The sequence below is a fragment of the Delphinapterus leucas genome, chromosome X (genome assembly GCF_059928025.1).
Source record: "Delphinapterus leucas isolate spDelLeu-1000000601 "Yukka" chromosome X, BTC_Dleu_Yukka2, whole genome shotgun sequence".
Taxonomy (NCBI): Eukaryota; Metazoa; Chordata; class Mammalia; order Artiodactyla; family Monodontidae; genus Delphinapterus; species Delphinapterus leucas.
In genome coordinates this window covers 39,499,091-39,523,207 of record NC_143150.1, presented here as the reverse complement: position 1 = coordinate 39,523,207, position 24,117 = coordinate 39,499,091, and the positions used below count along the sequence as shown (strand labels likewise).

The 24,117-nt window shown below is 50.0% G+C and overlaps 1 protein-coding gene across 1 annotated transcript in view; it reads right to left on the bottom strand.

Moving 5' to 3' along the window:
* The window catches only part of TSC22D3 (TSC22 domain family member 3), a 58,081-nt gene extending 35,363 nt beyond the window's left edge, over positions 1-22,718 (bottom strand). The window contains exons 1-2 of the mRNA XM_022556667.2: positions 22,609-22,718; positions 21,577-22,002 (exon numbers count right to left, since the gene is read on the bottom strand). Coding sequence (XP_022412375.2) covers positions 21,577-22,002; positions 22,609-22,703 — 521 coding nt within the window. The 5' untranslated portion in view covers positions 22,704-22,718. The remainder of the gene's footprint in view (positions 1-21,576; positions 22,003-22,608) is intronic.
* Between the last annotated feature and the right edge of the window lie 1,399 nt (positions 22,719-24,117).

The window sequence follows — 24,117 nt, the reverse complement described above, 5'->3', positions numbered from 1 at the left end:
AGAGGTTACTTCCCCTGCATAAGCCTGTGTGAGCGCAGACACCAGGAAGGAGGTAGAGAGGGGGGCTCCTGAGGGGCCTGGGGAGGAACAGAACTCAAGGAGGAAAGAAGAGCAAATGAGCCAAAAATAGCTTAGCAACAGACCCCTTGGAAGGACTGTAACCCTTGCTCTGTAAGTGGTTAGAGCTCCTCCCTTCAAACGAGAATGGTTTTGCTATTACAAGTAATTGCCTCACTCTTGCTTTCTCAGATATTTAAAGTCAACTGAGTTAGGTACACACACACACACACACACACACACACACACACACGAGTGAGGATTTCCAGTTTCTTCCCAGCATCATCCAAAAGTGCCTGCCTGGCTGGTTGGGGGAGGGCAGAGGCCAAGGCCGAATTTAGGCTCAGCTGGAGCCTTACCCCTGTGTATGGGCTTCTATGGGTATGGGGGCAGGGCACAGCCAGGACTCCCTCAGTTGCCTCTGCTAAAGTCAACTGCATCCCCTGGGATGGCTTTGCACATACATGGAGAGGGTAGCTGCCTGCTTGGTATGATTTAAGGGGCTAAAGGTCAGAGGAACCTTGCCCAAAAAGGTCAGCTCTGCTAACCCCCAGCTGAGCCTGCAGTTCTCACTTCACTTCCATCAAAGGTCTAGGTCTAAACAGAATTGTGACTTGGGCAGGGGAAGCACATTCAGTTACTACCAGCTGTTTACACCTTGGCTGGATTCACTGTACCATATTAGCAGTAGCAGCAAGTAAGCCTCCCTCAGGGGCATGGTTAAGAGGCAGGGTGATCAGGAAAGTTCTGGAACACGAGCTATCTATCACCCTGTAGCTGAGAGCCCTAAGCAGCTGGGGGTAGTTTGAGGGAACCTGTGCTAGAAAGGAGAATGGGGGAGAAAAGAGAAGGTCAAAACCAATTTCTACCCAGTTTGCCATTTTCTGTAGAATGTGCCTGCTTCCTCTATCCAGGATGACAATGTTTCAGATTTGGCAATTAGGTTTACAACAAGAGAGATAAAATCACCTCTCCAGACAGAGGCATTTCCCCAGAATTCAGACTCATCGCCTCCCACATAATGTAGGGACCATGTGCTGGTGAGGAGGGATGAGATCTGGAGCCAGGAGTGTCATTCACCACCCTCCCTACTGGGCTTCAAGGCCTGGCATGGCCCACCCCTTGCTTCCTGAGAAGAGGAGCATGACAACAGTCACTAGTTTTTTTTCTTTCTTTCTTTCTTTTTTAAATTTTTATTGGAGTATAGTTGCTTTACAATGTTGTGTTAGTTTCTACTGTACAGCAAAGTGAATCAGCTATACGTATACATATATCCCATCTTTTTTGGATTTCCTTCCCATTTAGGTCACCACAGAGCATTGAGTAGAGTTCCCTGAGCTATACAGTATGTTCTCATTAGTTATCTATTTTATATATAGTATCAATAGTGTATACATGTCAATCCCAATCTCCCAATTCATCCCACCCCCCCTCCCTCCCTTGGTATCCGTACATTTGTTCTCTCTACATCTGTGTCTCTATTTCTGCTTTGTAAATAAGATCATCTATACCAAATTTTTCAGATTCCACATATATGCATTAATATATGATATTTGAGTCACTAGTTCTTTGCCATGGTGGGGAATCTGCTCCCTTGGCCAAGCCCCTGCCCTGGAGACAAAGAATAGGAAAGGAACACACAAAGAGCTGCACCTGGAGGCCAGGAGTCTGTTTCCGTTGGTGCTGGGAACAGACCTGAGTGGAGTGGGTGCTCCTAAAGACACTGGGTTGGACTTTGCAGCTGGGGTCCCTTGGCACTGGAGAAGCTAGAAGTCATCTGGACAACTAGAGCCCAAAAGATGGAGCCCTGCTGCCCAGCTTATATTCCCCAGAGACACCACGGAAGCCTAATGACATTGCCAAGGGAGCAATCCTGGCAGCCACGCTTCAGGGGAAGGGATGTGGAGCAAAGATGCAGTCCCAGGCTCAGCAGAGGGCCCATAGCCAAAATGTGCCCAGCAGGCAAAAATACAAACATCAATTCACAAAGACTGCAAAGAATTAAGTCTAGATAGAGCCCCCTGGCCTCTGTGGGCTGCAGGGACCTGAGGAACCCCATCCACCAGGTTGCCACAATGCCCGTCATGGCAACATGGCATCCACTGCAAGCTGCTGTGACTGGCTCAAGGGTCTGAGGTCCGTCCCCTTGGCCTCTAACTGCCAGGCAAAAAGCAGCAACAAGCCTCCTTCCTTCACCTACAGCTTGGCCCCTGGCGGGATGCACCTGGCCAGCTCTGCTCTGTTTTCTTAAGTGTGTGCGGAGCCAGAGAGGAGCGAGGGAGGGAGGAAGGGGGTGAGGAGGGAGGATGGACTCGAGGAAGGGAGGAAGGGCCAGGATGCTGGCCTCCTGAGGTAGCCCGGATTCCGCATGAATACATTACTGACTGTGAAAGGTAGCAGTGCTGCCTCTTCCAATTCTAGCACTTCTGGGAGTCATTTCTCAGCTCACACTTCCCTCCTGTGACAGATACATAAATCCTTGGCTGAAGAGGCTGCCATGCCCCTTCCTGTCTCAGACGTGATTTTCCTCAGATGAATTGCACCGCCTCCTTCAGACTTGCACAGGTCGGGTGACCAGACTAGGCACAGTGCAACAGCCATCAGGCTATGGAGAAGAGGGAGAAGGGAACGACGATTTCCTGTCAACTCCCTGGCCCTGTGCCTCCCCAAGTCAAACTAGGTACTGGTAGGCAGGCCCCTTAGACCTTCCTGGACAAATCCATGGCTTAAACAACTATATGACACATTCCAAAGACACACAGAGAAGATTTCTGAAAGCCAACTCCCAAGTATTTCTGGTGGCTTTTCCACTTTGTGAAATGTCTGTGGCAACACTTGGTCTCAGCTTAGCTTCTCCCTACACCCAGGTTCTCCTCCTAGTTTCTGTATACTCCAGGGATGCAAGCTCACTTTCATATGGGTCCAAATAATTAGGAAGGCAGAACTACTGAAAAAAAAAACTAGACCCATAGTGCAGTTCGAAAGCTAGCTATACATGATTTTTTTGTGTAACTTTTATTTTCGATTATCTATGCCACAGGTCCAATGTTACCTCAGCCACGTAAAATTCAACTATGATTGTATTTGGAATCTGTGTGTGAGCAGATAATTTATTTTTGCAAGAATCTTCTTTATTTATGCTTGACTTGGATTGGTGTCAAAGTGACCCTGCATGCCTGAACACCCAGAGAGCAGCTCAAGGGTGTGTGTGTGTGTGTGCTGGCAACCTGGGATTCAGTGACTTCTATGGATAATCCCCGATGTGGATAATGAATATAAGAATAATAAAAGTATGACTCTACCCAGATACGAGAATGGGGCTATGTGGGTAGGGCAGCAAAAGACAGAGGTTGCAATGAATTATAAGCACACAATTTAGTATCATTAAGGAAAAAGCATGATCCTGGATGCTCTAAATAAGGAAGAAGCATGTAGGAACTCTGAGGTCATCTTCCTTCTCTATTCTATGGCCACTGGCCACTAATGAAACCCTACACTGTTCCAGTCTCCCGTGGGACAGCCAGCTCCGGGGGTTAGGGCAGGTGATTGGGTCCTCCGAGGTCCAGTTAATTTTACTCCTTTCCTAACCTGCATTCTTGCAAATGTGTGTCACTGGTCAAAGGAGAGATTTGGGCAATGGGCTAAGGGCAGAGACGTGCCTGCTAACTCTCAGCTGTTACGGAGGACAGAATGAAGTTTCTGGTGGAGAATTTGGAGACTGTCTAAGGAATGGAGAAATACAAACTGGTTCTAAGTATTTTTTAATTGATTTTGCTAATTTGGAAAAGAGAGCTGACAAAGGACATAATAACCACCATTTAATCATATTAAGGGGGTATATCTGAAAGCAGGAGGACAGAATTTAGGAGGAACAGTCTCAGAGAGCAGAGGTTGTTAAACACTGGAGTGTATGACCAAAGGACAATGTGGTATTTCCTTTCTTAGAGGTGTTGGAAGATCAGCTGTCTCTCCTTGAGCCTTGGCTAAAGACAGTTCCAGGGACAATACAGGAAAGACATTCAAGGCTCCTGAGGTACAATCCAGGTGGAAAGCAGGAGACCTGACCCAAAACCTTTATCACCTTTCCACTTCCTTCCAGGGCTCACCTCGCAATCCGCAAGGTGAGCCCTGGGAGGAAGCAGGACTAATAATCATGTTCCCTATCTCAGGGCAATGGAAGGAGGAAGTGGCCCAAGCTTATTTACACAGAGCCCATTACAAATTCTTGGCAGAAGTGGGAACCCTCTTGTACAGTTTGATTTTATACAAATTTCCCACCGAATCTTGCCCGAACCTGTCCGGAAATCGGCACCAGTTCATGCGAAATTGCTACAGTGACATATTTCCTGTCCTTCTACTGTGGCTTTGTGCATTCAGAGAAAGATTGGAACCTCTTTGACTTGCTTCCTGGATATACTCCTTAGGTTGGAGCTGAATATGTCCATGAACAATGCTGAGAAGTAGTCAGTGGAAGCTGGTGAGGACAACTTCTCAGTGCTGTGTCCCCGTGTGTGCCCGAGCATGGTAGAGACCATGCCCTGGAGCCAGGGAAAGGCCTGCTGCTGATCTGGAGTGTTGAGTGTCACGGGGCAGAGCAGGACACCAGAGATGTAAAAATAGCAGGGTGTTCTTACACTTGGAATCGGGCTGTCAGAGGGGGACTTCAAGCTAGGTGTACATGGACAAGACGATGTCAAATCATACTGCATGGCTCCTATTGACCACTCTGCTAACACAGTGTGGTAGGATGGCCCCAAATCCAATAATTTGCCTACCACTCTCAAGATCTGGGCCATATTTGAGGACCACCAGTATTGTTATTTATTTATTTACTACTTTCTCTAAAATAACTTAAAGCAGATTAACTTTTTAAAAATGCCTCCACCTCAGAAATATTTTTGAAATTATACAGTGTACACACTCCCCCCCATACATGTTAAATAAATAAATAGCTACAAAAATAGAAGAACAAAGTTAGTCCACGTACCACCTAAAATCATCTTGCACACCACCAGCGTATGTTTACCGCACTTGGGGGAACAGTGCCCTCTGTATAGTGCACGCAGATGGTCCCCACCACCAACAAGCACGGCTTTATTTCCTCCTGCGATGTAAAGCCAGCAGGGCTTTAGAGGGCCGAATGGCCGGAATGCCTCCCTCACGCCTTCCTCTCAGGGCTAGAGCCCTGGCTCTTATTATTTTCCTCCTTTCAGGTGCCAGCCCCAGCCAAGGCTGGAGTTTGCAGCAGAACACAGGGCCCTTATTCTCGGTCAAGTGCTCCTTCCCTTGAGCTATTTCCCCTGCTGAGAATTCCTCACTAGACCTCACTTAACTCGGACAGTGCCCTCTGTGGAGTGGACTTCCTCAGCCTTGGCCCCAGGGGCTGCTTTGGCTGGAGTGCCCTAAGCCCACATCAGTCGCCTGCCTGTCCATCCCAGCGCTCACATGGGCCCCAGCAACCTCCGGCTGGGAAGCTCGGAGCACGTGGTGCCCTTAGCTGGGAACACCGTATTCCCTGGGAAGCCAGCGACCCCCCTCTGAGCCTGCTCTCCGGGTGGTCAGGAGACAAAAGGCCCGCAGCAAGAACATGAGCAGTGGGGCTCAAGCATCCTGCAGGCCAGAAAGATTGTGCCAATGTTGGCTAAACACAAGGACTGTCTAACAATCAGGGCTGACCAACAAGGGAACCGGCTTGTGGGTAGATGCCTTCAAGCTGAAGCAGTGTGTCCACCCCCTGGGGATGCTTTACAAGACATTCTTGTTTGGGCTGGAGAGTTAAGGCCCTTCAGTGGCTTACGGCCCTTTTTCATGTTGTTGTTAAACAGATAGTCATTCCCCATCCCCATTTCCCCCAATCTGACCTGGACACTCTCAGGGTCCCTGGATACAAAGTCTTCAGACGAGCAGAACTGCTCTGAGGGAGGCGGGGCTGAGGCAGGGAGTTCCACCCACTCGGCCCAGAGCCCCCTGACTTCCACCACCCACCAGGAAATGCCTTGTAGTTCAGGGCAGCCCAGCTCGAAAATCCTCTGGTGAGGAAAATTAAGCCAGGTGAGGACCCAAACCCCTCCAACTTTAAAAGACACATGCAGATTCTTCTTTGTGACCTTATTTGGAAGTGTAACCTCTATTTGATGAGGGCGGTGGCACAATCAACCTCCCGTCTTTCTTTCTGTCCCCCTCTAAACTCTCTCCTCTTCTCCTTTCCTCCCTTAAATTCACCTTCTCCCTGGCTTCTCCCCTGCCACCAACTCTCTCCTCCCTTTCTCCCTTCTTCTTTCCTTTCAGCAGTCCCTAAGGCACTAAGGAGGATCATAGCACTCTATATAGTGCAGCACTATTCCCTGTGGGAATTCTAAGATCCCTTGCAACCATAGGGATCTATGACTGATTAACTGAGGGGCAAGAAATGATTGTTGAACAAACTGAGCCAAGAAGAAGGAGGGTTAGTGGCGAGGAAGCAGAGTGTGCGGTGTTGAGGGTGAGGGTGCTAGGGAAGTAGGCAGGTGTCAGGACAGGTGGGGGCAGTTCCTCTTCTACTCACCCTCCCCACCACAGTCTCCCCAGCAGTGGAGAGGCTGGCTGGTACACGGTTGGCAGAGGACACTGGAGATGATCTACCATGTAGGGAACCCCGAGCTCTCAAGCCTCTTGAGAGCTCTCTGGTTAGTGAAATGGCACCTACTGTGGCTCTGGACCCTCACCATATAACCCAGGGAGAGATGACCCACTATGAAGGAATCTGAATGCAGTGAAATGTACCAAACACCAACATTCACCAAGCAGATTGGTTTCTGGTAGCTCATCTGGGCATTAGTTGGGGGGAGAGTAGCTATACATAGCAGCTGTCAAATTCTAGTCTTTCTTCTTAGGCAGTCTTTTAGGTCTGGACGTGAACATCCAAGACCTGAAAATCCCCCTAATTCGAATGAGAATTTCCACAAAGACACACATGAAGAACTCAAGAAACACATTCTGGATTGAGGACCTGAGCTGTGGGGGTGAAGGCGCCACTGGGAGACATTTGGTGGAGGGCTCATTGGCAACTAAACACTGACCACACCCCCAAACACCCTGGTTCTCGTTACTAACTCATTCCGAGCCCATCATCCTTGAGTTTCGAAAATGGACCCTAATGTTCTATTCAGCCTAGACCCTCTCTTGGGAGTCACGACTCTACACATTTACCATCTTCTCCTTCCCTTTTTTGCTTATATGAACCCCCTCTTTGTCACTCCCACCATTCTAACATTCAGGGGTTCAATGGCATATTCAACTGTCCATGCATCCCATCTACACACATCAAGATTTTAGAGATGTAGCCTTCCAGAATATCTGAATTGGAAGAGACCCTAGAGACCACCTTGTCTCCCCCCTCCCCCATTTTTTAAGTAGGGAAAGCAGCCCACAGAAGCGCAGGGAGTTACTTACTCAAGCTCAAGCATCAGATTGGTGGCAAAATCAGGATTCGAACCCAGATCTTCTGGATCCAAATCTGACCCACTTTCCACCACTTCGAGCTGTAGCTCCTCCAGGAACTGTGCCTCCTCCACGAGTTCAGTGTCCTCTACAAGCTGGGGGTCTTCCACGAGCTGGGGCTCCTCCAGCCTTTCCCCCTTCATCTCACTGTTGCCCAGGGAAACCTTGATTGCCTGGCTGGGGTTGGCTCCTGTCTCTCTCTCTCTCTGTGCCTCCCTCTCGCTCTCTAGCTCTCCCTCTGTAGCTGCCTGGCTAGGCGGGAGCAACTGGAAACTCTTTCCCAGGCTCAGAAGAAAAAGTGCTCAGGAGCCTTGGGGCCAGCCTGGGCTGGCTCAGCTGTGGAGGCGGGAGGAAGTTCCCGGCCCCGGGCCCGGGCCCGAGTGCCTTTGGGGGCTCCCAGGCTCTGAGGGAAGGCTGGAGCTCCTGGGGCCAGCGCTGCCCTCCAGATCTTCTGCCGAGGCCGGGCCAGCTTCCTAAACTAACTCCCAGACTGAAGGGGAGGGCCGGATCCTCCGGGGGAGCCCAGACGGCGGCTCTGCCAGCCAGCCCCTGTGGTTGGAACTTTCAAAAAGACCAATGTTTCAGTAACTGATTTCTTTTCCAACCCGAACAGCAGGCCTTTCTGTCCCCCTTGCATGACTGTGGCTGTGGCATGCAGCCCCAGCCTGAGCAGAAGCAAGATTCCAGGGCTGGGACTCCGTAACACCCACACCACTGGTCAATCCCGTTAAATGAAATCAAATTAAAAAACACCGTTCTTGGCATCAGGTAGACCCAAAGCTGGTCTCCTGGCATGGAGGTGTTGTGTACCTACTGGGATGGGATGTCCACAGCCGTCTAGAGACAAGAAGTCATGAGGCCATTGGATCAAGAGAATCAGGAGACATGGTTTCTTTTTTCAGCTGGTCACTAACTGGCTGTTTGCTTTGTGGCAGGTACCCACCCATTCCTGGGCCTCAGTTTCCTCATCTGTAAGGGGTGGGCGTCAGACCGAATGGCTGCGAAAGTCCTACCAGTTCTGAGCTTTTGTGTCTCCGGCTAAGATGCATGTGTCAGCCACCAACCCTCGGGAGGGGGAAGCTCAAGGTCTTGAAGAGGCAATCCCCAGCTCCACTGCCCTCTGAAATCCTTCTCTATTTGCCAGCAATGCCAGTAGGGTGCCCTGGTGCTTCTGTAGGTCTTGATCTGTTAAAAGTTTCGAAGCTCCCAGCAGCTCGTCCCCCCAACAGGAGGAAGACCAGAAGCCTTCTCAGTAATTTCCACCTGAGTGTGAATGAAGAAGGTTCAGAGAGCAAGCCTTGATAGGGAGAACGCTTGCCAGACTGGGCTGCAGGTGTTAGCTGGCTTTGGGCAGGACGGGGTGTGTGACTGACGGAGCAAGGAGAGGGGTCGGTGAGGGGACTGGTGAGAGAGGGAGATGAGGCAAGTCTGAAGAGGTTTTCTTCTGGTTCCACGTATGACTTGCCTAATGATAACGAAGGCTTCCCTTTACTGAGTGCTTCCTGGGAGCGTCCTCTCACTTAACCTTCCCAACCACACTTTCACCATTTTCTACACGAGGAAACTGAGGTCCAGAGAAGTCACTTGCCAAAGTCACAGAGTCTGTCAATGGTAGTCTTATCAGACTCTTCAGGAGCACACAGTGGCTAATGTCCTTCTCTACTCCTCAGTGGCTCCTCCAGGAACTTTCAAGGGTGAAGAAGCCCAACCCAGCTCCCCACAAGGGCCAGCACCTCCTACCTCCCTGGGAGAGGAACCAGGGAAAGCAGAGTGGGGGCCCTTCCTCTCTGCAATCCTTGCTCCCCCAGTCTCTACAGCCCTGGGCACATCCTGCAGCCAATACTAGAATATACCAGCAAAGCCTCCCACGTTTGAATAGGAGACTGAAGATACAGCATTTTGGAGACATGGTCATTTCGGGGGGCCAGTTCCGAGTGTAATTTTCAGCACATTAGTTCTTTTTTCTCTACAGTGACCTTCATCCTGTTCATCTGGCAGGTGATGAGCTCTTCAAAGCCTTTCTGATCCCGATTTTCAGCTGATAGGCTATTACGGCCCTTAGAGAATCACTCTGCCTAAATCATGGCTGCTTGATCTTGGCAATGAGAAAATTTCCTCGGAGGTTTGCTCCTATCTGAGGGCCCCAGTGAGCCAGAGGAACTTCAAAATCCACATCTTAGGGTATTAGCGGTGACTGGGTTCATTTTAACTTTCCTTGCTACTGATTTGGGGCAAGAATCCCTCACAGAGGGACACAAGCAGTGCCCAAGGTTTTAACAAGGTGACTTTTCTTTTTGCGGATTGTCTAATCCTGGGGGAAGCCCCCTTAGCCTGTGTTCTCACGGCTTCCTGCACCTTTTCTTCATTATGATCAATTGTAATGATATGGTTATTTGTGTAATTATTATTTGATGTCTGTCTCCACTACTAGATTGTAAATTTCCTGCCGCGGGGATCCTTCCTGGCTTGTTGGCTGCCACTTTCTCCCCTGTGTCTGATTTTCATTTGTGTGTGGAAGGAGAAATCCTCCTCTTCCCCATGCACCTGGGGTGGGCAGTCTTATCCCAATGCCCCCCACATTGAGATGCTCTCCCAAATTGTTAGACTATGGAGGATAGGTGTCCCATTGAAGCTAATTTGTCCAGGAGATAAGGCTGAAGGATGCGGAGGGGACCTAACCGCTCCTTAGTCTATTCCCCCACATGATTCCAGTCCTAGGAGAGTATATGCTAGCTTTCATGACTGTTCTCCAATGGAAATTGCATACACATTTCTATTATGAAAGTATCTTCCTAAAAACACCTTCGGGCTTCCCTGGTGGCGCAGTGGTTGAGAGTCCGCCTGCTGATGCAGGGGACATGGGTTCGTGCCCCGGTCTGGGAGGATCCCACATGCCGTGGAGCGGCTGGGCCCGTGAGCCATGGCCGCTGGGCCTGCGCGTTCGGAGCCTGTGCTCCGCAACGGGAGAGGCCACAACAGTGAGAGGCCCGCATACCGCAAAAACAAACAAAAACAAAACAAACAAACACTTTCATCTCTCACACAGGCACTTTCCTTTTCCTTATAAGCACCTACTCTGACTCCTTTGCTTTCCCCACCTGTCTATCCCCTTCTGTCCATGGTCCTTATAACCAGCCCTCTCACACTTTTATTCAGTTCTTTATTGCTATTGTTACCACCTTCCCCATATTTGTAATATAACATCCCTTGGTAATTTTGTCTAGCTTCTCTGAATGCTGGTAGGCAGGAAGTTCTTTCTGATATCTAATCGCAATTCTCCATGCTACAGTAGAGGCCTATTTCCTCTTGTTCTGTTCCTAGTGTGGTTTGGAAACAGCTAGTCACCATCTCTGAGTTGTAACTTTTCTTATATTTGAAGATCAACCTCTCTTCTCTCTCTCCACAACCCTCAGGCCCACCCTTAATGTTCCTCTCTGATCAATCATCTTAGTTCCTTTAGCCTGGCCACGCAGCTCCCTGAAGCCCCAGGCTTTAGCCCGTTGGCTAAACAAGCCTCTCTTCCCTTCTGCGTTCAGGCTGTTTTTCAGCCTGGACAAATTATCTGACATTTGCAGCCCAGAAAATTTACACCCCAGGCCCCAGAAAGGAGTGCAGCCTGAAGCTCTGTGCCCCACTGCCTCTGTACGATGAGAAGCATTCATAACTCAGAAGGAGGCCCGCAAAGGGAAAAGAAAACCCAGACGACCCTCCCCATTCTTTTTCTTTACAGTAAATAATTTACAAAAACAAATTTTCCTCCCCATATGCTATACTCACTTTATCACTGGTCCCCAGGGCCAGCCTTCACCCATTTCCATACTGTCATGGACTATTTTTAGCGAAGGATGACGTTAAGTACTAGCTGCCCCGTGGGCTTCAAACTCATCTCTTCCTCTTGTCAGAATGCTGTCAGTCCTCCTCTTTTGGACCTGCTGGCCACTCATGGCCTAGAAATATTTCCAAGAGTGTGAGCAGCTACCTAATGTTATGACTTCAGAGGTTCCTGAGAAAGCCTCTGTCTAAACACGTCTCCTTTGGCTTGGGTCTGATGATTAGAATTTCAGCAATAGAGATTCATTTCTTTAGCGCAATATCACTTCCTCAGGAAGCCTTGTCTGATCCTTTGTTATACTCTCTGAGAGAAGCTTATTCCTTTTCCCCCTTGGCACATATTTGTAATTATACTTTCACTAGCGTGGCTCTTCTCGTTAATGTTCATCTCCCCCAGTCTAAGGACTATCCCATGGTGGCTGTGACCATGCCTTTTGTGAGTTTCCCACTCTATTCCCAGTGCCTAACGGTGAGCCTGTTACATGGAAGGCACGCAAGAATTTGTTGTTGCTATATTTGTTGTTGACTGAATCTGGTCATGAACTTAAATGTGAATTCTCCAGAGCACTGATAGGAAAGGGTGTGGGCGCGGATGCCCAGGACACTAGCACGGGGACAGGGCCGCAGAAAGTAAGGTGCTGACCACAAGCAGCATCCTCCTTCCCCAGATGATCTGAGGCTGGTTCCTCTTTGCTACTCCAGCTCCCTCTCCTTTCCCGTCAGCTCGAGGCTTCCCTCCTTCCTCAGCCCAACCCCAGGACCGTCATTTATAGGGAACCTGGGAAAGAAGCGTTTGACCAAAGTAGAAGCAAGGCTAAAATGACACCCTGTGGGGTCTCCAGCGGCAAAAGGTATATATATTATCAGGGCAGCACCTTGGCACGCCCCTGCTTCTGTCACCCCCCTTAGAAGGGGTCTGGTGGAGACTGTGCCAGAGGTGCACAGATGTGAAGCCATACCCCCAGGCTCCTCTGGTGCCCACCCTCAACTGCACTCCCAAGCTCAACGCTGCTGGTTCTGATGAGCTTTCCACAAGCATCCACGAGAGGTGCCTTCCTGCTCCCGGGCCCTGAAGGCCTCCACCTATCCAAGTCTAGCTAGGTCTCTGAGGGGAGGCTACTAGGGGCCAGCTTGCCCCGAGTCAGAGAGGGGCTATGAGAGGAGGGCCAGAGTAGGCCTCTCCTTCCTGAAGCTGGGTGACTCTGGGTTTCAGCCCAGGAAGAATAGAAAGTGTTCCTCACTGTTCCCACCGCAGCCAGCTCGTTCTGACCCATGAGCCCCGCTGGACTGGCAAGGTTCCCTTTCCCGCTCCCAACTAGAGAGCCCTACAGCTCTTCCCACAGGGCCACACCAATCCATTCTTTAAGGCCCTGCTGGAAGCCACAGCCAGAAAGAGACTCTCCTTTCCTAGTCTGCTTTGGCATCGCCTAAGCTCTGGACTTGCGGATCCAGGGAACAGTAAGCTCGAGGCCTTTCCCTCAAGGAGCAGAAGCCCCAGTGTGGCCTGCGGTGGCTCCGGTGGAACTGCTTTGTTCCCCGCCAGCATTGGGATGCAGCTCTATCACTCTCAGCTCCCCGCAGCCCAGCCCGTGCCTCTGCTGCCTGCCTTCTGTGTCCTCTACAGTGCTTAGCGGGGTAGACATTCAATAAATCCGCAGTAGGCGCTAGATTACTAGCAGGCCCCTGGTCAATAAATGATGGATTGATTAACTGAAGTGCTTGGTCACTCAGTGCAGGGCCTGAGTTCGTTCACTTCCCTGTGTACCTGGGGAAGGCGGAGTATATTGCCTTAAAACTGGGCAGAGGTTTTCTTATTTTTTTTTCTTTGTTTCTTTATTTTACTGCAACTGAGATGGTGGTCTTCAGCTTGTCTGAGGATTCATGACTCTGAGATTTGGATACAAATCATAACTGCTGGTAATTCCCAATGCCACCTTTTTGACTTTATCTCCCTGTTTCTTCCTCTTTTTCTCAGACAGGACAGCAGTGTCCCCAGCTACCCTCAACCTGTGAGCCATTTACCCCCTGGTGACACAGTGTGACAGGCTGGGCAAAAACGAGGAAAGAGAAGAAGAGGACTTATTGGTTTAGTCACAAACTTTGAGTCAATGCACTATTAGATCGATAGGGCTATTCTGTAATGTAGATATTCGAGTAAGCTTATTAGAGAAATACGTCATAGAATTCAGCAAGCCCCAGTTCACTGGGGGCTCAGTTGCACCAAACCAGTAATGCAATTTTCTGAACAGGCTAGGAAGAGAGCTAAGTTTCACTGTGAATTCAGGCTAGCCTGGGGACTTTTAGACTTTGTGGAGAATGGATTGGTAATTGGCTTAGGCCTTCCTTTAAAAAGTTCCTCCAGCTTCCACTAAACCCTTCTCCCTAAAGTCTCCAGAACAGTACCTGAACCAACAAGCAGATAGATACAAAAGGAAGAAGAACTTCTGACACCTGTTTTGGGGCCCCTCCAGATGCACCAGGCTGACTCTTTAGCACTGTACCATCAGGTGATAGCAGGAGATGCCACCCACCCCCCAAAAAACACCCCAAACCACACTAAGCCCACAGCAGCTCACCTGCCTGGTTACATTTGCTGCTGAGTATGGGGGCTCAAGAGGGAATCACCTTCACAGCCTGGCACTTAGCTCTGAGCAGATACTGGCCTGACACTAGGGAGAGCAGGCTGTTCCTTTGGAAGTGTAGTGAGCTCTACTTAGACCCCCATCAGGCTTCTGAATGCCTGGCCCCAGGGAAGCCTGCCACTGAGCAAGCAGAAGCTTGATGCCTCAGTAACCTGGCTCTGTTACATAAGGCACTATGCGAGATATGAGTCAGGGACCTCAGGCTGGCCCAGGCCCAGCCTAGTCTGGGAGTGAGGCTAAAAGGGAGGGGTGTGTGTGTGTGTGTGTGTGTGTGTGTGTGTGTGTGTGTGTGTGGTGTAAGCCAGGAAGGAGCCGCTGGAACCACTTCCCTTCCTCTCACTTCTCACCCCCTTCCTTCCTTCCCTTCCAGTGTAGCCAATCACTGGCCTAGAAAGCTCGGAGCGGGAATCCTGGCCAGACCCTAAGCTGCGAGCAGCTGCTCTCCATCTCCCCTGAAGAGAAGACAAGAGGAAGTAGGTTGAATACCCAAGGCTGTTTCGTGAGTAAATTCTTCCTTCGAGGAAGGATGGGGAAGGTCCCTGTGGGGCTTTGTCCACAGGCAGGGGCCTGATTTCAGGCTGGGTCTATTTGAGGAAAGTGGCTCCCAGGGGAGGAAGGCTGATAGTGTGCCTGGGGCATCACTGACCAAGCATGCTTCTAGCTCTTGTTTCTCCCTGGGCTAGTGTCTGCACATTGGGAAGCTTCCTAGTCAGTCTCCATGCTGGCTGGGATCTCACACCTCTTAAACTATTTCCAAAAGGGCAGTAGCTACTTTGGGGCAGGGATTTCCAGCTAGAAGGTACAAGTGAATTAGACTTGTCTGTAGAGAAGATTCCCTCCTGCCTGGATTAGCATTTGAAAAAGTTTGTTTTCTATTCTCCAGGACCCCATCTTATCACCGCTCTGACTCCTTCGCTAAGCTGGATTTCGGTATGGTACATGGTAGCTTCCATAAGCCATTTCCCTGCCCTGACTCCTCATCAAAACTGCTTTGAGGCTGGGATCTATCCTTCAGGCCTTCACAGAGATCCCATTAGCCCACAGGGTCCTGCTCTGCCAAAGCTGCGGCCCCACAGCGAAGCCCTAACCCTTGCCCCATTACTGCAAGCCTTGGGACAGTACATGTCCTGGGCCATTATTGCCTTCTTCATCTAAAAGGGAAATTTCATCTTTTTTGACCCCTGTGGTCAAGGAATGCTCTCCCTTGAGTGCACTGAGCACACAGATGCCCCACCAAATGGGTCCAAGCTTCGGGTCCACACAGCACGTTGGCTTCTCCAGGGGTAGAGAGACTATTGCATGACACCAACCAATTTGTTATGTAAACCCAGCCAGCCATGGCAGATTATGGCTTTGTAGTTATCTTGAGGGATGCCTTACATAAGAGGAGAAAGTTCAGGTAGGAGCAGAATCGTGATGAGCAAACACCATGCAATGGCCACCACCAGGTGCAGACATGGCCGACCTTATTCCTCTCAACCAGCCCACAAGGTGTGGGCAATGCTCTGCTGGGCTCCATCACTCAGGGGACCTGGAGACCCTGCAGCCGTGGCCAGACACATGCATCTCCATTTCCCCAGACTTCTTGGCCTTCAGGACCTGTTATGGAAAGGATCCAAAGCTCTACCTGGAATTGAAAGCTTGTTAGCTTATCTGGAAGTGCAAATATAAGCAGGATTGTTAACCTTCTCTTCAGGCTGGGAGGGAAAATAAGGTCATCCTGGAAAGAGTTATTTTCTGAGGTGTGGGCTCACATGGGTCCATTCCTGACAAACCAGAGGCGGAGAAGGTGAAATCTGTGTTCTGTTCTTGCCACCTTTCTTGAAGAGCACGAGCATTCCATCCAGGCCTCTCAAGCTCCATGCTGGCCAGAGCTCCACACTGCAGCAGGCCTTTCAAGAACTCCGGCCCCGTCTCTCTGCTTCTCTTCTCCAAACTTGGCTTTCCCATGTTCCATTCCCATAGAACCCTACTCCCAGTGAACTGTCGCCCCAAGGAAAATTCTGATAAACTAATCCACACATAGTAGGTAATGACAAGCAAAGCCGTTACATGTTACTCTTTTAAAAAGGAAACCCTCAGGTAGTAAACCCCCGTAGACCCTGGCCATTCATTAGAGAGACACGCTCAAAACTTTTGCCAGTTCCTAATTCATGAGCATCCTGAAATCACATCATTTCTCTCATATGACTTCTACTATTTCTGTTGTTTGTTAAACTTCTTAGCTTTCTTTTCATTGTGATCGCTAGCACTAGCAGTTGACTCAGGGAGGGGGTGTTCTCCCCAAAGAAGTAGACATTCACTCACTTCATGGGCATTACTACACTTGAATGGATTGACTAAGAGTAGAAGACCAAAACACTGAGTTGAAAAGTAGGTGCTGGGCAACTCCACTCCTAGGTAGAGACCCAAAAGAATTGAAAGAAGGGACTCAAAAAGATATGTGTATACCAATGTCCAAAGCAGCGTTCTTCACCAGAACCAACAGGTGGAAAGAACCCAAGTGTCCGCGGACAGATGAATGGATTAAACAAAATGTGGTGTATCCACACAATGGAATATGATTCAGTCATAAAAAGCAGTGAAGTACTGATACATGGATGGACCTTGAAAACATTACGCTAAGTGAACGAAGCCAGACACAAAAGGCCACATATTGTATGATTCCACTTATACGAAATATCTAGAATAGGCAAATTCGTAGAGACAGAAAGTAGAATAGAGGTTACCAGGGACTGGGGGGGAGGGGAGAATAGGGTACAGAGTTTAATAGGTACAGAGTTTCTGTTTGGGATGATGACAAAGTTCTGGAAATGGATAATGGTGATGACTGCACCACTGTGAATATACCTAATGCTACTGAATTGTACGCTTAAAAATGGTTAAAATGACAAATTTTATGTTATATATATTTTGCTGGTATATATGTACGTACTAATATATATATATATATATACTTTATATACATATATAAGACACACACATATGTAATATATATAGTAGCTGCTAGTAGAGCAGTGGGGTCGGTCACTACCCAAAGCCTCTTAGCACATGGAATTCACATCTGTGCCTCAGCAAAAAGGCGATTTCTTACATATTGAGGTTCTCATGAGGTATACAAACCATAAATGTTAAGTTTGCAAATGCATTTGTGTTTTTAACAGAGAATGTGCCTTAATCCAAGAGTGCCTATTCTTTGTCAGACCACTAGGCACTCAGGAAATAGTTATTTTGAATTAACTCGGGCTAGGGAAGGACTTTCAAAGCTTGATGCCAAAAGCAAAAATCATGAAGGCAAAGAATGACAGACTTAACCACACGGAAACCCAAAACCTCTCTACAGCAAAGTACGCCATCCTCAAAATCAAATGGCAAATTAGTTGACAAAGGGTTGCAATCTCTAATTCAGGATTTCTTATGGTGTGGTCCAAATACCACTGCGCTATGGGATAGGAGTTTTAGATGGTACAAGGACAGAAAACTGATCTTAGAATATGAATTTAGGCACTACAGCAGGCAGGCAGGAGAGTTTTGTCCCTCAAATCACACCATGTAAGTGGCTACATCCTCAGAAATCAGGTCCAGGAATATACATTTATGAAATCATTAGTCTGAAGGTCTAGAGAAGCACACATAATTTTTATGCAATTTTTTGTCAGAAGCCTGATCTCTGAATCTACATCTTTCCCTTTACTGTTATATATTATGTCAATAGGGAAGGTTAAATGAATTAGCACACATAAAACAATTAGAAATCTTTGCTATTATTATTTTCTGAGCATCTAAGTGTGGGGACCAGTTGTTGCCAGCTCAGAAGCTTAAAGGTAGACTCCTGGGGCTCTCCGAGCTGGAAGGGAACTCAGATTCAGAGCAGCTCAGATCACATTGGCTGACGTGCTTGGGGGCCAAAGGCAGAATAGAGCTGATTAAGTAGTTTTGGATAAAATCTCAGAAATAAATTTGAGGTTACAACAACAATGACAACAACAGAGTATGGCAAAAGCTCCCATTCCAGCTTGCTACACCTTACTGATCGGAGAATTAAGGCCCCTCAAATTTCAACTTTGCAAGTTTTTTAATAGGCTGTATTTCAATTGGAAATTTTAGCTCTTTGCCCGGCATATTACATCTGCCTCTTAAGTTTTCCAGTTTTAGGAGCATTTTCAAACGATACGGTATAGTCCCCTAATAATAGGGTGACCAGCCATCCCAGTTTCCCTGGGACTGTCCCAGTTTGACCATTGAAACTCCTGTGTTGGTTGAAAGTCCTGGGATGGTTGGTCACCCGACCTAATAAGGACATTTTAACCATTTGGTTAGTTTCTGGGATAATATTTACCTCTGCTTAACAATTCTTTCTTCATAGACAATTCTTTAGTGTCTTTCTGACCTTAGGTGGAGTCTTGGCTCTGCTCTTCATTGTAAGGCATCAGGCAAGTTATTCAATTTTCCTGAGCTTCAATTTCTTTCATTAAAAAATGAAGAACGGTGATAACAGTACCCATTTCATTGGGTTGGTGTAAATATTAAATGACATTATGCAGCTATACTGCTTAGTACATGCTGTAAACACTCAATAGATGTTAGCTATTAATCTATTATAGTTATTAGTTACCTAACACAAGATTGAAGGGATGGTGTGTAAAACACATCATCTCCCCCCCACCCCAGTAGTTTAGAGTCACCATTTACATACCAACGAGCTACATGGCCATTACCACTGATTCACATGTATATACACAGCACTGTTCATCAGGACTTCTACCAAGCTATTAGAGTTACTGCATGTGGTTCATACCGAAAAAAAAATCACATTTAAACCTTAATAAGAATTTTCCAAGACTAAAGTTGTAAAATCTTTACAGAGGACCACACCAACAATTAAGCAGTCATCTAGCCAAAAAAAACCTTTACTGAGTACTGGGTGTATAACTAAAAGCCAAGGGAAAGCCAAGTAAGTGGAAAACACGCCCTACCCTCAAATTGCTTACACTCTTGTGTTCCAAGGAAACCAAGAGCTAAGCTGGGAGCCAGGGACAGGTCAAAGCAGACAAACCAGAGAGAAATCAAGAACTTGCCCCACCCTTTCTCCCAAGAATATAGGAGCCCTTGCAGCAGGGGAGTGGGCTGCAGGAGGAGGGGCAGGAAGAGTCGCTTCTCCAGAAGAGACAGCCTTGAAGGTAGACAAATTAGAAGAAAAAGACACCCAGGCAGGAATCTGAAATATCAAATCATTAAATGGAACAGAAGGAAGAATGATGGCTGTGGTATGAAGATAGAAAACCAGGGAATAAATGAAGTAAGAAGAGGAAATTTTCACTCGGGAGAAGACTGTCCAGCTCAGATTTTGGAGAAACCCCGTGACCAGTAATAATGGTCTCCTACTTTGCTAATGAGCATGTCATTCTAGGCAAAACCTCAACCAAACTGAGGCTCTCCAATCTCGAAGGTCCCAGTTGTCAAGGCAAATGAGAGAATGCTTTGTCCTGCTATTGTCCCACTAGAACCGTTAAGGCCGTTACCACAGGACTCTGTCACTCCCCAGCCTCAAGGAAGCCTGAGGGCTTGAGATGCTCCCTCCGCCAATGCTCTCAGCCCCCAACCCAACCTGGTAGCATTTCCAGGCTTTCCCAAGAACCGAACGTCAACAAGCAAGTGTCAATGGAGTAGGTGACAAGGAGGTCTTGCCACTCAAGAAACCCAGACCACCAGAAAGCCTCCCAAGGTGTGGCACAAGCGAACACTTTGATTTCAGGCTTTCAGTCTCACCCCTCACTCGCTTAGGTCTGACCCTCCCAGGCCTCCAACCTAGGAACCAGAGCCGAGGAAGCGTCCCCTCTTCTGTGTCATCAAGCCACTTCGGAGCTGTTTCTCTCCCAGCTGAAAGAGTGCAAGTGCTACAGGCGCGCTTTCCAGGTGTCTTGCCACCCCTCCCCCGCTGCCTACTAGCCCAGATCCCAGCAGATTGTTAGGAGCCTGTTAGGGCTTTCGCCCAGCAGGGTTGCAGCTGCTGTGGTCTGAATACGCTTGTAGTAATCTTTCACCAGAAATGAAGATTCCCTCGAAACCTTTTCCATGCACAGCGTGGTTTCTTGGAGACAATGAGATAAATTGATGCGTAAAGTAAAATAATAGGTGAGAAAGGGCTTCGATGGCATGGAAAATGCCTGAAAATACAACCTGTTATAATAATGCTAATTAAGTCACTTGTCCCCTCCTGGAACTTCTGGGGCTGAGGACGCAAACCTGGGCTGAGCACTAAGTGAGGGTAGTTCTTGCCTAGCTCGATGGCTTTTAAACTTTCTTATTTGTGCCTCACTGAAAAGCCATTCAATTATTCAAGTATTCTGTGGGAGCTCAAAATTTCTTATTACCTTGTCTGAGCACATTACCTGCCCACAACCGGGCATCTCAGAACTAGAAGGCATCTTAGAGACCAGAGAGGTCAGGCGACTTGCTCAGGTTCACACAGGGAAGTAGAGCCATAACTTGTACTGCAACCCAGGTCTCCCACAGCGGGGTTTCTCTTTCTCTTACATAACCTGTGATGTTGAGAAAGAAAATCCACCCGCTTGCACGCACGGACGCGCACGCGCGTGCGCGCACACACACACACACACACACACACACACACACACACACCAGTGCCCGGTTCCTATGGCTCTAAGAACACCAAACACACCACTAGGTTTCCTGAAGTTGCCTCCCCTGCCTCAAAATTGCCTCAGTTGTCCCCCCAAGACCGGCTCTTACCAGAGTGTCTCATACTGGAGGACTGCAGCCACCTTTGGTCTTCCCATTGTGTTTCTATCCTTCCCTCTCTCTTCCTTGCCCTTCAGCAAGATTTCTAGAAAGCCTGACCCGCACTCCAACACACGTCTGCTATGACATGGATCATCCACCCTCCTGTCCTTAGGATGCTCTTTGGGGCTGCATTTAATCGTCATTGGAAATTGAAGGCTGTGATCCATGGAGGAGGTGCGGGGTCCCGCCCCATCCGGAGTTTCAAGAAATTCTCACAGGTCTCTAATTTTGCCTATCCCCCCCCCGCTCTCCCCGACACCAGCAGCAGCTTAATTTGTCTCGACATTTTGCTTGCCCTCATCCTCAGTCAGGGCCACTCAGTAATTTAAAAGCCCTTGCCGTTTCCATCTGAGTTTGCATATTTGGAAATGGGCTTTTTAATGAGGGTGGGACTCAGATCCCAAGAGCATCCCATGGCACATTCTCCGAAGTGGCTGTAGAAAGGTGGGCATTTGGGGAGAAAGTGCCTCCAGCTACACCCAAACCATCTAGGACTCTGTCCACCTTCTGGGCTCCAGCATCTCCCTAGGAAAGACTCTGCAGGCACCTTTCAAAACAGGGCTCCCACCTGCCAGGCTTCCCCTCAGCCGTACAGGAATCCAGGTAGCCTCAGGGTCCGGTCGTGGCAGCCCGGGAGCCCGACAGCCGCCCCCCCCAGTGCCCCTTTTGGCCTTCCCGTTGCCCCTTTCTGTCAGAGGGGCGGGTCCAGCCGAGGCGGCTGCGAGCCGGGCCCGTGTGCCCACCCGCGTGCCCTGCCACCCACCTGTGGAAGAAGAGCAGGATGGAGAGAATGGTCTGGTCGATGTTGCGGTTGCAGATGCCCTCGTTGATCAGGTAGCAGGGGTCCCGCAGCACGGGCTCTAGCGAATCCTGCCGCATTATGCTGTTGAGCTTGTCGGTGTTGAGGTTCTCGAAGATCAGCTTCTCCTGCAGCTGCCGAAAGTTGCTCACGGTGGGGCTGCCCGGGTTGTTGTTGGCCCCGCTGCTGTCGCGCTGGAGCCCGCTCCGGTGGGCCAGGGCCAGGCAGCAGTTGCAGCAGTCGAGGCCGACAGGTGAGCGGCAGTCGGACTTGGACTGGGCCATATTCTCCGCCTCGGGGGACGCCTGGCCCGCGAGGTCAGGGGCGGCCGGCAGGTGCGCGCCCTCCGGGCCGGCCTGAGGGGACTCCAGGGTGTCTGGGAAAGACAAGCTGTGAGGAGAAGAGTTGGAAATGAGCGCCGAGAGCCGGCCACCCTCGGCTCGGCCCCCTTCTGGCTGTGCCGCTCGGGGTGCGAATAGAAACAGCTGGACAAACAGCTCTGAGCCGATCCTTCGGGCTCACTTCCTCCTCCTCTCCCCCACCCGCTCCTCTCCGGGCCGGGGCCGCCCCCCTGAGGTGCCACACGCGGCCCCAGAGCCGTCCCAAGTTTCCCAAGTGTAAGCGGGGGCCCGGGGCGGACCTGTGGTAGCAGGAAGGGCGGTTGGCGGGGTAGAGGGAGAGCCGGGGCGCGCCCTCGCTCCCTCCCTCACGGGTTCCCTCCCTCCCTCCCCGGCTCGCGGACTTGCCAGAACTCGGGCTCCCCGGGGCTGCGCCGGCGGAGCGGTAGCAGGAGCCGAGCGCGAGTGAGCGAGTGAGCGAGCAAGCGAGCCGCGCGTCCGGTAGTCGGCGCGGGGCCGTGACAACATGCAAATGACCCCTGGGGGGCAGGCGGACCACGAGGGGCCGCGCTTACCCCCGCGTGCTCCTCAGAGCCGGCGCGGTCCTGCCCCGCCCCCAGCCCCGCCCCGACCCCCGCACTCTAACGGCTGCCCGCACCCTCGCCTGAGGCGCCGGGAGCCCGGCCCAGCTCTCCCTCCCTCAACGCGCTCCACGGCGCCCAAGCTCGGGCTCTCTCGCCGCTTCTGGCGCATCTTCGGCCAGAAATCCCCGAGAGCCGCCGCTCGGGGCGGCCTCGCCACCCCGGTCTCGAGCTCCGCGGGCGGGCCAATGTGTCTGGTCCCACCGCGGACGGGTGCCCCTACAGGAGAGACGCCGCCTTCGAGAAGCGGGGTGGCGGTGGTGGTGGGGGGAGGTGCAGAGAGAGCGGTGGCCCCTGAGGAGAGTCTGAGGGCGCCGGGCACGCCTCGGGAGGACCCAAGACGGGCCTGGAACAAAACTCACAGAAGCACACTCAACTGCTCCTTGGTCTCTGTCCCTTTCTTCTCCCTTCACTCATCTTCCCCTTTCCTCCCACTTGCTCTCGCCTGTCTCCCCTGAACCCCAGCGGAGGCGGTCTCTGAGCTCGCTCCGGGGAATGCCAGCCCCTCAGCGGGCTTCCCGCCGCCCCTGTTCCCTCGCTGTCTCAATCCCCCACCCCCCAGCCTGCCTTCTCTTGGCCCTTCTCCCATTCTTTATCTCAGTTTTCCTCTTTATTTACTCCTTTCTGCTCTTTCCTTTCTTTCTCCCCCCCCCTTTTTTTTTTTTTTGCGGTACGCGGGCCTGTCACTGCTGTGGCCTCTCCCGTTGAGGAGCACAGGCTCCGGACGCGCAGGCTCAGCGGCCATGGCTCACGGGCCCAGCCGCTCCGCGGCATGTGGGATCTTCCCGGATCGGGGCACGAACCCGTGTCCCCTGTATCGGCAGGCGGACTCTCAACCACTGCGCCACCAGGGAAGCCCGCCCCCTTTTTTATTCCTTTTCTGGATTCTTTTTCTTTATTTCCTCATTCACCCCTTTCCTCCCCCATTCCTCTTTTTCTTGCCTTGGTTTCTTTCTTCCCCTTCCTTTCCCTCATTTTATTTCCCCCTCGCTTCCCTCACCTCTGCACCTCCTCTTTCTCCCTAGTTTTGTCCCATCCTCCCCTCTTCACTTAGTTTCCCCGATTTTTCCAAATTTCCTCTCCCCTCCCTTTTCCAATCCCCACCTGCCACCTTAGGTGATCTCTGTCCTTACCCTTTCAAGGTGGGCATGTAAATTGATACAGCCACTATGGAAAAAGTGATACATACCAATAAATTGATACATACCACTATGGTATGGAGGCTCCTTAAGAAACTAAAAATAGAACTGCCTTATGACTCAGCAATCCCACTACTGGGCATATACCCTGAGAAAACCATAATTCAGAAAGAGTCATGTACCACAATGTTCATTGCAGCTGTATTTACAATAGCCAGGACATGGAAGCAACCTAAATGTCCATCGACAGATGAAGAGATAAACAAGATATGCCACATATATAAAATGGAATATTACTCAGCCATAAAAAACACAATTGTGTCATTTGTAGAGATGTGGATGGATCTAGAGACTGTCATACAGAGTGAAGTAAGTCAGAGAGAGAAA